At 48.1% G+C, this 16987-nt stretch overlaps 2 protein-coding genes and 1 pseudogene across 2 annotated transcripts; 2 read left to right on the forward strand and 1 right to left on the reverse strand.

The window, feature by feature from the left end:
* The first annotated feature begins 337 nt into the window (after positions 1–337).
* On the forward strand, positions 338–2651 carry LOC117846410 (polyol transporter 5). Its single transcript, XM_034727568.1, has 2 exons — positions 338–560; positions 697–2651. The coding sequence occupies exons 1-2, from the start codon at positions 449–451 to the stop codon at positions 2130–2132; spliced, it is 1548 nt and encodes a 515-aa protein (XP_034583459.1). The 5' UTR covers positions 338–448; the 3' UTR covers positions 2133–2651.
* Positions 2652–4947: 2296 nt separating this feature from the next.
* LOC140221956 (receptor-like protein 2) lies at positions 4948–6410 on the forward strand (annotated as a pseudogene).
* Positions 6411–13913: 7503 nt separating this feature from the next.
* On the reverse strand, positions 13914–15936 carry LOC117842638 (polyol transporter 5). Its single transcript, XM_034723129.2, has 2 exons — positions 15742–15936; positions 13914–15643 (listed from the first exon to the last, which is right to left on the reverse strand). Exons 1-2 carry the CDS (start codon positions 15851–15853, stop codon positions 14226–14228), a joined length of 1530 nt encoding a protein of 509 aa, XP_034579020.1. The 5' UTR covers positions 15854–15936; the 3' UTR covers positions 13914–14225.
* Positions 15937–16987: the final 1051 nt, after the last annotated feature.

A 16987-nucleotide genomic window follows, 5' to 3' on the forward strand; every position in this document is an offset into this window, starting at 1 on the left:
CCACTTGGCCGTATACGATATCCACACCGGGAACGAGCTCAAGAAACGCGGCGCCAACCAATAGCGTCAGGAGTCAGGACTCAGGACCCAATGGTCATTCAGTAAAGCAAACGAAACGAGGATGCAGGCACGTCGACATTGCGAGAAGACTATGGGGATAGCCACACTACCGGTGACTATGCAACGGGAGGAGCAGGAGATGTCGTGGCCCACGTTAACAGTGACTGGGTAATGGGCCCATGCACTTTTCCAGTTCTTCGTTTTGAAACTTCTTGGGGTGGAGCCGGCTGGGGGTGATCGGATCCTACCTCCTCTGTCTATATATTGCTATCCCTTGTGATAGGACACTGCGCTGTCTTCCCTGCCACATAGAAACGAGGTGTCTCGAGCACCACTAAACCATTGGCGTTCTCTGCGCAGCACAGAGCAGAGCAAGAAGCTGTCAACGATGGCTTCCGCCGCGCTGCCGGAGGCCGTCGAGCCCAAGAAGAAGGGCAACACCAGGTTCGCCTTCGCCTGCGCCATCCTCGCCTCCATGACCTCCATCCTCCTCGGCTATGGTACGAACACAAACTCACTTCCCTCATGACCCGTGTCTTTTGTTTGCCGTGTAGTAGTACGGAATCTCCCTTTTGTTTTGGTTAGATTTTGCCTTTTGCATGGGCTCATCCGCTCATACCGGACTTTGCTTTGCAGATATCGGGGTGATGAGCGGGGCGTCGCTGTACATCCAGAAGGACCTCAAGATCACCGACAAGGAGCTGGAGGTCCTCATGGGCATCCTGAACGTGTACTCCCTCATCGGCTCCTTCGCAGCGGGGCGCACGTCCGACTGGATTGGCCGCCGCTACACCATCGTCTTCGCGGCGGCCATCTTCTTCGCGGGCGCCTTCCTCATGGGCTTCGCCGTCAACTACGGGATGCTCATGTTCGGCCGCTTCGTGGCCGGCGTCGGCGTCGGCTACGCGCTCATGATCGCGCCCGTGTACACCGCGGAGGTGTCCCCCGCGTCGGCCCGCGGCTTCCTGACCTCATTCCCGGAGGTGTTCATCAACTTCGGCATCCTCCTCGGCTACGTGTCCAACTACGCCTTCTCCCGCCTCCCGCTCAAACTCGGCTGGCGCGTCATGCTCGGCATCGGCGCGGCGCCGTCCGTCGTGCTCGCACTCATGGTGCTCGGCATGCCCGAGTCGCCCCGGTGGCTCGTCATGAAGGGCCGCCTCGCAGACGCCAAGGTCGTGCTGGGGAAGACCTCCGACACGCCAGAGGAGGCCGCGGAGCGCCTCGCCGACATCAAGGCCGCCGCAGGCATCCCCGCGGAGCTCGACGGCGACGTGGTCACCGTGCCCAAGAGGGAGAAAAGCGAGGAGGCGCGGGTGTGGAAGGAGCTCATCCTGTCCCCGACCCCGGCCATGCGGCGCATCCTCCTCTCGGGCATCGGCATCCACTTCTTCCAGCAGGCGTCCGGCATCGACGCTGTGGTGCTCTACAGCCCGCGCGTGTTCAAGAGCGCCGGCATCACCTCCGACAACCAGGTCCTGGGCACCACCTGCGCCGTGGGCGTCACCAAGACGCTCTTCATCCTGGTGGCCACGTTCCTGCTCGACAAGGTCGGCCGGCGGCCGCTGCTACTGAGCAGCGTGGGCGGCATGATCTTCTCCCTGGTCGGCCTCGCCACGGGGCTCACCGTGATCGGCCACTACCCGGACGCGAAGATCCCTTGGGCCATCGCCGTGTCCATCGCGTCCACCATGGCCTACGTGGCCTTCTTCTCCATCGGGCTGGGCCCCATCACGTGGGTGTACAGCTCGGAGATCTTCCCGCTGCAGGTGCGCGCAATGGGCTGCGCGCTGGGCGTGGCCACCAACCGCGTGACCAGCGGCGTCATCTCCATGACCTTCATCTCGCTGTCCAACGCCATCACCATCGGCGGCGCCTTCTTCCTCTACGGCGGCATCGCGGTGCTCGCGTGGGTGTTCTTCTTCAGCTTCCTCCCGGAGACCCGCGGCCGGACGCTGGAGTCGATGAGCAAGCTGTTCGGCGCCACCGACGACGAGGACGACCTGAGGCCCCAGCAGGGCGGCGACACGAAGGACAAGAAGCTCGAGATGGCCGCCGCCACCACCAACTAACTCCAAATTACAGGACCTCGAGGGGTTCTACGCGAAAAGCTTGTGCAGTAGGCATGCCGCAGCTAGCTGCCATTGTTGCCATATGATCTAAGCTGAAGTAACGTGGGAAGATTCGCGGATCCGGCGCAGCTGGAGAGCGACGGCCGGCAAGCTCAGGCCAGCTCGTTGCTCCCTTGAAGCAGCCTCTTAATATCTCCTTTTTTTACAAGTACATGGCCTGTGATGATTCACTCTTTGGTTTGTCCGTGAGAGATTGTGAACTAGTAGTCGTTGTAGTTGCCAAGGCCAATGCCGGGTTGCCAGTGCCGCCGCCGGGTGTGTGTAGAGGTGTCAGTCACGTTTGTCCTGTAAGCTGTGTAGCCGGCCGGTAGCGTTGCTGCTGCCTCGCTGCACGGGTCATGGAGGCTAGTAGAAAATTGGTAGTGGTTCGAGGATTCTGCAGAGGGAGTCAAGCAGGCCACGGAAAAGGTGTTATGAAACAATATCTATCTAGCTAAAGACTTTGTCGTTCTGCGATCATGCGGCGATTGTTTACCCTTATCAAATTGGTGACGGCTGGTTAACGCAGAAACTAGAGCTTAATCAACTCGCTCACGGGGCCGATTGGAATAATCTGGGATGGTTATTAACAAAGGACTACATCGATGCAGTAATAAACTTGGTGTAGTTTGTCAGTGCTTGAGAGTCCTTACGTAGTTTGTCGAGGTACATGGTTTACCGCGCTGACACTGTCTGGATGAACTATATAAGCTTTATGTCACCTGCAGCAGGCCGGCAGGCCCGCACCAGAAGCGCGCGGGAACCATATACCTGCCGGTGGGCCTGCCGCGCGGTGGCCACGATCGGACGATCCCGACCCACACCACTGTCTAGAAAAACTGATGTTTACAAGAAAGCCGAAAAACTCAGTTATCTTTCGTAGCTTGCTAGGCCCATAAAAATAAACATATCCTTAGTTTTTATTCGGGTCATGATCCGACTGATTTCTGCTTGAATGTCAACCGGATTCTCTATTCCATAAACAGTGACACGTGTCAGGATTCTATTGGTAGAAAAATTGCCTGAAGCAGAATTAAAAAATCACTCGAGTACTAACGTGTAATCACTGATAATATAATAACGGTTCAGTTTGCAAGATCGAGCTATTGGGTCTGTTTCTACTACATGCGTCACAACAGCCCACGAAGAATAAAAAAAACAACCCATTTCATAGCAAGAAATCCAATACCTCAGGCTGAACACTGAATCGGCCCACGGGCCCATAGCACAAACGTATCCCCATCCTCGGATATGTTGCGCTCTCCCCCTCTCCTCCCTCCCTTGCACAAATCAAAACTTCCCCTCCAGCCCTCCCCACTCGCCAGCAATCATGGTGGGAGAGGATGGTGGCTGCAGCGGTGGTGGTGGCAGCGGTCTGTTTACTGGCGTGAAGTATCGCCTCCTTGGGTTTGACACGCCTGCTCCGGAACAACAGGTGCGCACCCCTCTGGTCCTCTCGCCTCTCACACGTTCTATTGCAGTCAGGGCTCGTCGTAGAATCATAGTACCTCGGAGAGAGGGAGACCAATCCTCCGACCCAGAGTTTGTCGAGCGCGATGGCAAAGATCCATAGCAAGAAACCCCACCAGCATTTTCTGTAACCGCAAATTTCGATTGATTAAAGCCTGAAACAGTCCCAATCGAACGGAGTCAACACAACGCCTACGTGCCCGCACATCAGCGCTGCGGGCACGGAAGATGCAGGAGCGGGGAGCAGCGGGCATAGCGAGAGAGGCAGCAGCGCTAGCGAGGGAGGGAGGCAGGAGCAAAATTTGGGGGAGAAAAGGAAGGATTACCATTTCCATTCTCACAGTTTAATAATCCATAATTTGATTAAATTACCTATTTAATACTTTTATGCCAGCACCCAGACTTTACATGGTTAAGTGTTGCACGGTTACATAATTATTTTATAATCCATAATCTGGTTTAGTTTATATAGTTACAAAGACTTTACATGGTTAAGTGTTGCATGGTTACATACTATTTTATAATCCACATAATCTGGTTAAGTTTATATAGCTACTTGCTATTTACATAGTTAACTCTAGCAGTCTTGCCGTTTGTTTATTAAGTGGTTAGAAACTGGTTAACATTTGTGTTTTAGATGCCTGTTTTGGTGACAATGACATGTTAATAACTTGTATCTTTAGGGGCTGGGGCCTACTTTGTTTTGAGCAGTACAAATTTGATCTTGAGACGAGGGGTGGAAAACCTACCGCAAGGATGAATAAAGAGAACTGCACTCACCTTATTGTCAACAGTGAGATAATCCATTATGTGAGTACGGTGTTACATTTAATGTGCCATATCTGTTAGTTTGCTCGTTTAATTTTGTAAACTTTGGGATTTTTTGTGTCAGGAAAATCAGTTCTGCATCAAGGCCAGGGAAAATGAGATGGTAGTTGTCAATGAACACTGGGTTAATGATACAGTGTCCTGCGGCGCCTTAGCGGATCCTAAAATGTTCAGTTTGACTGTTGGATTTATATACAGCTTGTTAGTTTGTGATTCAAGCCATACTTTTTTCGGAAGTGCTAGCACCCGGACGTCCGATAATTTTATTTTATCGTCTTCAACGTGTACTTGCTCTGGGACATTAAGCGTTACTCCAAACTATATACGCCTTCCGAAACAGTATCTGCATACGGTACCTCCGTACGGCCGCACCTACTGATTGAAGCTCAGTAATTCAACATAGCTTTTCATGACAATAAAGATGCAGCCAATGGTAGCAGGGTACTCATTGTGCAAGAACCATGGTAGCAGGTTGGCCATGCCGTCATTTTGCCTTGCTCTTGTGCTGCTGTTTTCCTTGTCCAGCTCATGCTCCGAGCACGAGAAGAGTACCCTGCTGCTGTTCCTCGCCGGGCTTCATGGGATCGCGCCGACCTCACTGCGCTGTGGAGGAACAGAACGGACTGCTGCACATGGGAGGGCATCACCTGCAACGCAAACAGAGAGGCCGTCGAGGTCTCTCTGGCATCCAGAGGTCTGGAAGGGCACATCTCGCCGTCCTTGGCAGCCTCAAGGGAATGCTGCGCCGCTGTCCGGTAACTCTCTCAGCGGCAGCCTCCCATTAGAACTGATGTTCTCCAGCAGCATGGTTTCCCTCGATGTCAGCTTCAATCGCCTCGGCAGGGGGCCACTAGTGCTGCCATCGTCACGTCAATCTCCGGACGCCGCCAACATCTCGAGCAATTTCTTTGCTGGATCTTTCCCATCAACCACATGGGAGAAGACCACGAACCTGGTTGCGCTCAGTGCAAGCAATTACAGTTTCAACTTTCACTGGACAGATGCCATCATCTTTCTGCATCAACGTGCCCCTGTCGTTAGCTTTCCTTGACCTTAGATAACAACCAATTCAGTGGCCATATCCCCCAGGGCCCAGGCTTAGGCAAATGTTCTACGCTTAGAGTGTTCAAGGCTGGATAGAACATAATAACTAGGATTCTCCCGGATGAACTCTTTGATGCTACCGTACCTCATTAGAATATCTCTCCCTCTAACAATGTGTTGGAAGGAACACTTGATGCTGCACATATATTTGAGCTCGAGAACCTTGTTTTCCTGGATTTAGCGATGACTGGGCTTAGTGGGAAGATCCCATGCAGATTCTATGGGGAAGCTGGAGAAACTTGAGGAGCTTCACCTGGAACACAATAACATGTCAGGAGAGCTACCAACATCTCTGAGAAAGTGCACAAGTTTCACAACCATCAGCCTCAGGAGGAACAACTTCCAGGTAGAGCTTACCAACATCAACTTCTCCACCATATCCAATCTAAAAACTTTAGATATTAATTTATGGCAACAATTTCACTGGTAAAATCTACTCACGCAGCAATTTGACTACGCTGCGGTTATCTGTAAACAAGTTCCACGGTCAGTTGTCAGAGAGAATCGAAAATTTGAAGTCCCTCACTAATACTCTTCACATCCTCAAGAACTCCAGGAATCTCAAGGTCCTGCTAATTGGGTTGAACTTCAGGCACGAGGGTCATGCCACAAGACGAAGCCATGGATGGTTTTGAGAATCTTCTAGGCATACATAACTGCTCGTTATCTGGAAAGCTACCGCTTTGGTTATCGAAGCTCAGAATTTGAAGATGTTCTCGTTTTTGTTATGGAACAACTGACTCACTGGTCCAATACCATCTTTGGATTAACATCCTACACTCCTTGTACAATGTAGACATTTCAAACAACAGCCTTAGGACGTCTCCAATGATCTAGCTTAGAGCTAGCAAAATTAATTTTTTACTAGTTAAACAGTGCAATAAGTATGAGACTAGCATGGAGTGAAGAGTTAGTCTCGCTCACTTTTCGATGCAATTCTCTCTCACAACACGATCTTCAAAGTTAGCATACATGGGATGCACATCAAATATGAGCTACCAACTAATTTATACTATTAGAGAAGAACTAACTTAGAGAAGCCCTGTCGGAAATTTAGACAGCATTGATGGAGATACCGATGCTGCAAGCGCAGAAGACCGGCTTAGGCCTTGTTTAGTTCACCCCCAAATCCCAATTTTGACACGATTCCCCATCACATCAAACTTGCGGTACATGCATGGAGTACTAAATGTAGACGAAATTAAAAACTAATTGCACAGTTTTGTTGTACTTTGCGAGACGAATCTTTTGAGCCTAATTAGTCAATGTTTGGACAATAATTCACAAATACAAACAAAATGCTACAGTGTTGCTACAGTAATTTTGGTACCCAAAATTAGGCAACTAAACAAGACCTTATTTGGATATAAAAGTACTTTGAGCTAGGAGTACCTGTTTATCAGTCAGCAGCATATCAATACCGCTCGTTCTGATCAGTGGTCTCGTTCGACTTTTAAATCTTAGCATTAATGACCTCACTGGTACTATCCCCCCGAATCTTGGCCAATTGGGAGCACTTGCTTCACTTGACTTGAGTCCCCCAGTCGACCTGCAACATCACAAACCTTATGTGCCCCTTATGTGTTAAATTTGGATAGATAGGGATACGAGTAGATTTATCGTGGAATGCAATTCCGTAAAAGTATGCTCTATGTTACTCCCTCCATCCCAAATTACTATTCGTTTTGGTTTTTCTAGATACATATATTTTGCCATGCACCTAGATATATATTATGTCTAGATACGTAGCAAAAGCTAAGAAAAGGCAAAATGAATAGTAATTTGGGACAAAGGTAGTACATTACATAATATTTTAATATTTTTTACTAAAATGTAAGTGGTCAAAGTTATGTTTTGAAATTGTGTTGACGTATGAAACGCTATTTTTTCTAACTAAATAGAGAGCACTAACTCTATTCTTGTTTACACTTATGATTTTGATATTGTACAGTCCCAAACACATACATTTGGCCATTAATGCAACTACATAATAGTAAATTAATCACTAGAACAATATAAGGTGTGTAAAGTAAAATAAGCCCCTCTTTTGTAGAAATGCCATGTTAACAAAATTATAGTCATGTACGGGTTGTAGAAAACTTAGATATTTCATGATCTTCAATAGATATGTTTTACCATTACTTTTTCTAAGAAGTTTTTGCTAAAATTTATTGAAAATGCAGTCATTTAAAGTATTAGTCCTATAAATTTAATAGTAACGTTTTCATACTATACTATCACGAATCGTAATCTTTTACCCTTTATGGTTTGTACGTTTATAAATTTTGATCCATGCATTACTAAGGGTTATATGAGAAGATATTAATGCATCTCCTTAGTTTATGGGGGAAGTAGGATTCTATTTGTAATTATCTAGAACTCATATGAGTTTGGAGTATCTCTAATATACGAATCCTGGTCAGTGAACGGGGCTCTCCTCGGGCCGTCACTGAGCCACGTCGCCCTGATTTTCAAACCGTGTCGGTCTCCGGCCTCTAGCGCGCTAGGTTCTTGATCCTTCTTGAGAGCTCGGAAGTCGTCCTGGCGGTTCCCGCAGCCGTGTCGTCGCATTCCTGGCGAGCTGCGGCCTGCCCAGCGTCCGTCCACCGTCGCCTCCTCTTCCTCCGCCTAACCCGCGGCACCATCGCCACTTCTCCTCCGTGTGGGGCCCCGGTTCCGTGCCGTCACCTCACTCTCAGTCTCCGTACGCGAGCGCAGGGAGAGGGTGATGGCTGATGGAATGGAGCGACCGTGGGTGAGCCTGCACGGCGACCAGGCCGTCTCCGGGAGGAACGACAACAACGAGAAGTTCTCCACCAGGAGCAAGGTGACCCTTTTTCATCTTATTTCATTAATCTGTAATGATTGGAAGCTACCGATAGTACTCCCTGCGTTTCAAATTGTAAGTCATTTTAAGAATCTTGAAGAGTTAAAGTATGTCAAGTTTGACCAAATTTATATAATAATATAATAACATTTATGATGTCAACTAAGTATCATTAGATTCTTTATCAATTATATTTTCATAGTATATCTATTTGATGTCATAAATCTTTATATTTTTCTGTATAATTTTGATCAAACTTGAGGTGCTTTGACTCTCCAAGATTCTTGGAATGACTTACCATTTGGGACGGAGGGAGTACTATCTAGAGAAATCTCTATCCTCATAAATTATATAACCACTATTTCTCCAATGCAAGGTTATAAACAGTTAGTGAGCAAAAAAAGAATACCTCCACGTCCTATCAATGAGTCTCCTTTGAGCAGAAAAGGCGCCACCATCAACTGAGAACCATTCTCCTCATGCTACTTATCGTGGGAGCAAACAAATTATCTCCGCAGAAGAACCTCTTTCATGAGAAACCGGTAGTCTCCTTCCAAGAAACAATAATTTGAACCACATAGCTGACCTCCTTCCGGGAGACAATAATATGAAGTGGGTAGTTGTACTCGGTTATTTTGTTCGTTTCTTCTTTTTACCATATTACAGCCTTGCATCGATATGCTTATGTTTGGAAGATATGAAGTAAAATGGTGAGGCTTACCCAAATTTCATTCCTCCTAATTAATAGTTGTGTAATTATCATTTATAGGAACCTGAAAAATAAAAACAAACTGCGCCCTAAGGGCCTGTTTGTTGCCTGGAGGAGTCTAGCCTGACTCACACCAACCAGCCAGGCTCCCCAGAGCCAGGCTCAATGCATGCAGTAGCATGGTGTTTGGTTGTCTGTTCGCATGAGCCAGGCTCTCCCGAGAATCTATTTGGTTGCTGGTATGAGGATGGGTTGCATGAGATAAAAATATACAAATAATCATCGTAATCATATTTATTACGGTTAAACTATTATCTTATAGCTCTTAGTTTATCTCATTACTCCTTAATATTAATTGAAATATGTTAATATCATTTAATGTGTGCTAATAATGCATTAATAACATCATTAGATGGCTAATTACCCGCACCATGCGAGCCAGGTTCAGCAGAAACAGCTGATTTCCTTGCACCGGCAGAGCTTGGCTGCGGGAGGAATCTTGCACGCGCAAAGCCTGGCCGAGCATATACGCAAACCAAACAAACGTGTGTTCTCGCACCGGCAGAACCTGGCTGAGGGCTGATGCAGGCAACCAAACGCACTCTAAGTGCTGCTCCTAAAACCATGGTATTCTACCATTCAAATTGCCTGGAGATCTAAACATTCTGTATTCCATGGAGAGGCAGAAAGCTTAAGTAATATTCTCCGCCTCCTGAAATTTTATTGTTATAGTGAGAAACATTATTCTCGAAATATCAGAATCCTTTGTGTAGTACTACTATTTAAGTACAACTATTAAGATAAGCAAGCTGCATTGCATGGATGATGAGACCGCAATATTGAATGATGGAAGCTTAGATACAAGTTTCATCTTTGTTTCCATGACAAAGTTGGTTGTTTACACATGATTTTTGGAGATCCACATGTATTTCGAAATAATATGGTTAAAAGATCTTGTCCCAACGATGTCCATGCAATTATAAATTTGTTGTGAAAGGATGGAACCTATAATTGCTATATACAAGCCAAGGAAACATGATCCGAACCTCTCTTTCATTATGTGCTAATACATTATTATGTAAATTATGAAATTATGTTTCATCACTCCATATTTCTCTACATATGATCATTTGTACGGTAAGTGCATTCCCCAGCATACACTGGCCGTTTCAAGAGCATGATGTGTGTTATACTCAGACTTTTGAGTTTGTTCCAAAACTATTTGCTTGTGATACTGAATTTTCCCAACACTTGTTCCCAGCTTGACAAAAGCACAAATAGGGCCGGTTCACTCGAACGACGGCGCGCCAAAGCCGCGCCTATGTTTCTAGTATAAATGAAACCGGACGACCCTAGAGGTCAATCATTTCAATATTTTTCACACTTTGAATAATTAGTAGATGAATGGTCTTGCAAAATTCAAAGAAATCTTATCGTAGCTCAATGTCATTTTAAATAAGCAGACTTTGGCTTCTTCCTAGGATTCAGAGTAGGATTACTGTTTAGATTACCATAACCTCTAATATATTTTATTTAGGTAAACTTCAGCACTTTATTGATTCAAAGTAAACGTCCTACGATAGATAGTGTGCATTCGAACCCACCTGTTAGCTCATGAAAAAAGTTCATTTTATTCCTCGCTCTCACCTATTTACTTTGTCCATCTCATCAAACATTAGCTTAATTTACTACCTCATCCTATTGAAATTGGATCAATTAGCCCTTAAATGGGATTCCAACCCAACCTTGCCTATGTGGCATGGTTCTGACCGGTCTTAGATTGTTTTGACAGCTGACATGGACTGGATGTCACAGCTGAGCCAAGCGCCGCACCTAGCACACGGAATTAATCCTGCGCCCTTCCCTCGCGCAAGGCAAGCTGCAGCACCGCGCCGCTCCTTGCACGCGCAAGGCGAGCTGCAGCGCTGCGCCTACACGGTACCCTAAGCCCTACCTAGTATCTACTCCCTCCATCTTAAATTATAAATTATTTTATTTTTTTTTAATTCAGTTTTTTCTATGCACCTTGATATATATTATATCTAGGTGCATAGTAAAAAGTACGAACTAAAAAATCCAAAACGAATTATAATTTGAGATGGAGATTTGGGATAGAGGGAGTAGCTTGCTACCTTACACGCACATGTATCTAGTGCTCGTCTCATCAATTGCGGTGTCTTTTTACCATCCACACAATTTAGTTGTCGTCACGAACCCTGAATTATTCCTTGTTCCTCTGTGCAAAATGATTCGAACAGGCAATAATATGCACAAAAATGCAGATTGAGATTTTGTTCCTGCTGGTGGGACTCATTTTTAAATCTTTCATTAGACTATTCAGTAGGAACAATATGCTACATGATGTACTTCATGAAATTGTAGGTGTCAGTTCTATTACTGAAATTGAAAAACCCTAGATCGTGTAACATTTGTGTTCATGTGAAGACAGTGAAGTTGACAATGTCGCGTGCATTGCCCCGTGAAGATGCTCGCGTTTACCAAGATGGGAGTACAGTTTGCGTTATGCTCGAGTAGAGCGGTGTTGCCATGAATTTTGTTTTGGATCAAAACGACGTGGCGAACTGGCGATTGACGAGATGAGCACCAGATGTATGTGGGCGCACGGCAGCGAGATACCAGGCGTAGGACTTGGGGTGCCATGCGAGGTGCAGCGCTGCAGCTCGTCTGGCGCAAGGGAAGGGCGCAGGCTTGCGTGCTAAGCGGGCGCTCTGCAGAGCTGTGACATGCAGTCCACGTCAGCCGTCAAAACAACTTAAGACTGATTAAAACCATGCCACATATGCAAAATTGGTTGGAATCCTATTTAAGAGCTAAATTGATCCGGTTTCAACAGGAGGAGGTGGTAAATTGAATCAATATTTTGGTAAGGGAGTGAGATGAACAAAGTAAATAAGTGAGGGGGCAAAATGGATTTTTCCCTTACCTTATAAGGTCTCTAAACTCACAACACCTAGAGTTGTGCTTAAAGCCAGTACAGGTAAATGAGCGAGAAGTAGCTTTATGAGCGGTTGGTTTATGCGCCATTGTGTTATTCTCTCTTTCGTAAACTCTAGCTTCTCGGTGATTTCGCTACCCAGCATTGTCGATACACCACACCTGCAAAAATTAATATGCTAATTTTCTCTACATAAGAGAAATAGGTTGAAATACTCCCTCTGTCCCCAAAACAAGTAATCTTGGGATTCAAAATTTGTCTCAAATATAAATCATCGTTACCCTATTTAGTATGTACATGTGCACGTGGTAGCCAATTAGCATCAAATATAGTTAATAAATAGGAGCAAGTAAGATTATTTTACCATCTTGTTAATATATCCTAAAATTTCTAAAAATAACTTGTTCTTTTGGGACGGAGGGAAAAAGACCCTCTAATTTAGCCTAGCAAATTTAAGGATCAGGCTCAATAAGGGTCGGGCTATAATATTATATGATTTTGAACTAAAAATAGATAGGGCTAGGTTGTATTGTGAAGGAGGTATAAGGGCCATGATCCATTACCACCACTAGTTATGGGTGGAGTGCCGCTGGCCGCGAGTCGTTGAGGTTATCCGGTAGCCTGTGGATGCGGTGGGGGAGTCCCAATGAGCTCCTAGGGTGGCGAAACGCGGCGCGGGGTCGAACTACGCCCCGGCGGAGCTAGGTTAGGATGGTGGAGGACGGCTACGGCGCGGGGCCAAGCGATGTCTCAATTCGACATAGAAACAAGCTCCTGATGGAGCTGGGTTAGGGCGGCGGCGGCTAGTGGCAGTGAATCTGGCGGCGACCGCGACCGCCGACAGAGATGGTGGAGGATGGCAGTGCAGGGGCAAGCAGAGGAGAAGCGCAGGGACGGACGGAGGAAGACGTGGCGGGACTAGAGGAGGAAGATGTGGCGCTTTTTCATTAGGCGTGCTCCACGGCTCGGCTCCTTCCCTTCAGGTGACTCGTGTGATCCTATCACCTTCAACGATATCTAACCGCTCCCACCAGGCCCCTACCTATATACTCCCTCCATTTCAAATTGTAGGTCGTTTTAGTTTTTTAATTCATAGATATTATTATACATCTAGATATAGTGTATGTTTAGGTGCATAATAATATCTATAAATCTAGAAAAGTTAAAACGACCTACAATTTGGTATGGAGGGAGTATAAGAGCAACTTCGAAAACCCCCTCAAAACCTCCCAAAAATATATTTTAGGGAGAAAAACGGAAAATTGCCGCTCCAATAGCTTCCCTTTCCTCACCGAAAAAATACGGGGACTCCAATCCCGACTCCCTCGTGACGTATTTTTACGCGGCACATCTCCCCTCCCCAATTGCCCCCGAGGCCCTCTTCCCGCGCGATTCATCCAGGTCCCAGCGGCCAGCGGCGCCGCAGCCCACGCTTTCCTCCCTTGGACGTTTGCGAAGCTGCTCCAGGACCAGGAGGAGACTAGGAGAGGCCGAGGAGGAGTTTGGGTTCCGGGACGAGGGCGTGTGCCGGATGGAGGCCGCCAGGGAGGGGCAGAGGATGCGGATGGAGATGGCACTCCAGCACCTTGATGCGCCGCGGAGGTTCATGGACGCGTCCACCGTCGACGCCTTGGAGTAAACTGGTGGCGCAAAGGTGTCTCTTCAAGTTTTTTTTGCTTGTCCTCGTTCCGTGCTGTCTTGTGTTTATGAATTTCTAGAGCTGTTCATATGGAGTAGCTGTGATGGATCTGTGATGTAGTTTAAGTGGACAAATCTTAGTGCTTTGCAGTCTTTATACTCCTGATAAGATCAGATCTCTTAGAATATTGAATCTCGATGACAGTTGTGTTTGGGGTACCTGGGGGCTTTTATTTACTTGAGAAGGAAGAACAATTTGCAAAGCACGCGCGACGTTGACACCAATAATTCACTCCATCGCACGTTCACACATACTCTGGTACACGACGAACGGGGACAAACAAAAGGGCAGAAGAAAATTGATGTCGCCACGAACCAGTCTTTGGATTGGACCTCGCCGTCGCTGTCCTGAAGGCTGATGCACCACCTATGTTTGGCGAATCTTGCCACGCTACTTCATCCTCAGCCATGCTCTCTGAACTGAGCATTATGACGCTGTGGCAGCTGTTTCATGATTCGCATCTAGCTCGTGCGCATTTCCACCGTCTTCTCCTTGGCAGCTGCGTTCTCTTCTCCAGCCATGTCTGTATCTTCCATGCCGAACAGCTTGCCCATCTCCTCCAACGTCCGGCCGCGAGTCTCCCGGAGGTAGGTGAAGAAGAACACCCACGCGAGCACGGCGATGCCGGAGTAGAGGAAGAAGCTGCCGCCGATGGTGATGGCCTTCGACAGGGACAGGAACGTCATGGAGATCACGCCGCTGGTAACGCGGTTACTTGCCACGCCCACCGCGAACCCCAGCGCTCGCACCCGCAGCGGGAAGATCTCCGAGGTGTACACCGACGCCATGGGCCCGAGCCCGATGGAGAAGAACGACACGTAGGCGAGGATGGACAGGATGCACAGGGCAACGGCCCAGGGGATCTTGGCGTCCGGGTGATGCCCCACGACGGTGAGCCCCGTCCCGAGGCCGATGAGCGAGATGACCATCCCTCCCGTGCTCGTCAGCAGAAGAGGTCGCCGGCCGGCGCGGTCAAGCAGGAACGTGGCCACCAGGATGAAGAGCGTCTTGGTGACGCCCACGGCGCAGGTGGTGCCCAGGAGCTTGTTGTCATCGGTGATGCCCGCGCTCTTGAACACAAGCGGGCTGTAGAGGACGACGGAGTCGATGCCGGAAGCCTGCTGGAAGAAGTGGAGGCCGACGGCCGAGAGCAGGATGCGTCGGACGGCCGGGGTTGGGGACAAAATGAGCTCCTTCCAGACCTGGGTCTCACCGTTTCGTTCCTTGGGCACGGTGACCACGTCTCCGTCGAGCTCCTTGGGGATGCCCGCCGCCGCCTTGATGTCGGTTAGGCGCTCCGCGGCCTCCTCTGGCGTGTCGCAGGTCTTCTCCAGCACAGCCCTGGCGTCCGCGAGGCGTCCCTTCATGACGAGCCACCGGGGCGACTCGGGCATGCCGAACACCATGAGGGCCAGCAGGGCGGACGGCACGGCGCCGATGCCGAGCATGACGCGCCAGCTGAGGTGGAGCGGGAGGCGCGCGAACGCGTAGTTCGACACGTAGCCGAGCAGGATGCCGATGTTGATGAACACCTCGGGGAACGACGTGAGGAAGCCGCGGGCCGCCGCCGGCGAGATCTCGGCGGTGTACACGGGCGCGATCATGATCGCGTAGCCCACCCCGACGCCGGCCACGAAGCGGCCCGCCATCAGCATGGCGTAGTTGACGGCGAAGCCCATGAGCAGCGCGCCCGCAAAGAAGATGGCGGCGGCGAAAACAACGGTGAAGCGGCGGCCGATCCAGTCGGACGTCCGGCCGGCCGCGAAGGACCCTATGAGCGAGTAGACGTTCAGAATCCCCATGAGTATCTCCAGCTGCACGTCCGTGATCTTCAGGTCCTTCTTGATGTACAGTGCCGCTCCGCTCATCACCCCAATGTCTGCAGAGTTAGAGTATACAAGCATCACGCCTACAAACTCTTGCAACAAAAAAAAAACGGAAGATCTTTCGACAAGAACCAAAGATGGGTATGGTTACCATAGCCAAGGATGATGGAGGCCATGGAGGCGAGGATGGCGCAGAAGGAGGCATACTTAACGTTGCTCTTCTTCTTGGGCTCGACGGCCTCTTCGAGCTTGGCGGAAGCCATCGTTAACGGCTACTCCTTGGATCTCTGTTTAGAATGGTCAAGAATTGAGTGTCCAGTGTTTGCTGAAGACTGAAGTGGTGTATTGAAGGAGCTGGACATATATAGACAGAGCAGTAGTCACTAGTCAGTCTCACATAAGATGTGGAGTATGATCATTTGGGCCCCTCTTCAAGTCAATGGTGACGTGGCTCTGGACTGCGACGAACAGGCACCTCGGTAGCTCCTTCCTCCATCCGTCCATCGCAGCAGTCTCCGGCGGTGTGCAGACGTGGATGCGCTGGGCCCCTGAATCCATGACTCCTTGTCATGCAAGCGACCTGGATGTCGACGGGACCAATCCCTTCGCAGGAAACTTGGCAAAATGGTTCACTGTTGGTCTGTTGCTAAGGTTTCTTTCAATGATAGATAACCACATGGGTCACTTCGATCTGATTGCCGTTCTCATGAAACTATTGATGGCGTGGGTTTTTTATGGAGCAAAGCAGAAGAGAACAAAAGGCAACCAGATGAATTTAAACCAATAATCGTTACCTAATAACGAAATGTGCTATTATAGGAGAAACTCTTCTTAATGATTACAATAACGCCTGAGCAATGCATGTGGGACACATCAGAAGAACAGCCAGGTCTTTTTGTAAGGGATGCTTATGTGCAAACAAGTCACAGTCCTGAGACTGATTGATTTTCTGATTCCATCAGATCTCGGACCAATATTTAAGCACTAATAATAGAGGAGCATTTGGCAGATGGCTTCAGAATTCAAACTCTCGTATATGTTGGCTAGCTAAATTATGCTCAATCAAACGGCATTCCGAATCATCAGCAATTGATAAGCTATTTAGCGCCTTACTGTTTTATATGTCTGAAGTACTTGTTAGATTATCTGCAAATTTAGAGTTCACCCACTCCGATTTGCCAGCTTTGACGCCCAATTAAACCGTTAAACTATTTAAACGGTTTGAGACTAATTCTAAAAATCCACTACTTTAGGACTTGAGCCTAGAAAAGTATGGGCATTCTAGAACAATCTAAAAAGCTATAGACTAATAATGCAGATTGCTAGCACTTACTCCCTCGGTCGCAAAAGAATGACATGCCAACAAGGATTTGTAACTACTAAAATAATCTAAAAGG

The sequence above is a fragment of the Setaria viridis genome, chromosome 2 (genome assembly GCF_005286985.2).
Source record: "Setaria viridis chromosome 2, Setaria_viridis_v4.0, whole genome shotgun sequence".
Taxonomy (NCBI): Eukaryota; Viridiplantae; Streptophyta; class Magnoliopsida; order Poales; family Poaceae; genus Setaria; species Setaria viridis.

Bases quoted from the DNA above. Each gene is read 5' to 3' on its own strand.
- LOC117846410 (XM_034727568.1), top strand. From the start codon at position 449: ATGGCTTCCGCCGCGCTGCCGGAGGCCGTCGAGCCCAAGAAGAAGGGC. The intron at 561-696 runs GTACGAACACAA...TTTGCTTTGCAG, and splicing joins CTCCATCCTCCTCGGCTATG to ATATCGGGGTGATGAGCGGG.
- LOC117842638 (XM_034723129.2), bottom strand. From the start codon at position 15,853: ATGGCTTCCGCCAAGCTCGAAGAGGCCGTCGAGCCCAAGAAGAAGAGC. The intron at 15,644-15,741 runs GTAACCATACCC...CTAACTCTGCAG, and splicing joins CTCCATCATCCTTGGCTATG to ACATTGGGGTGATGAGCGGA.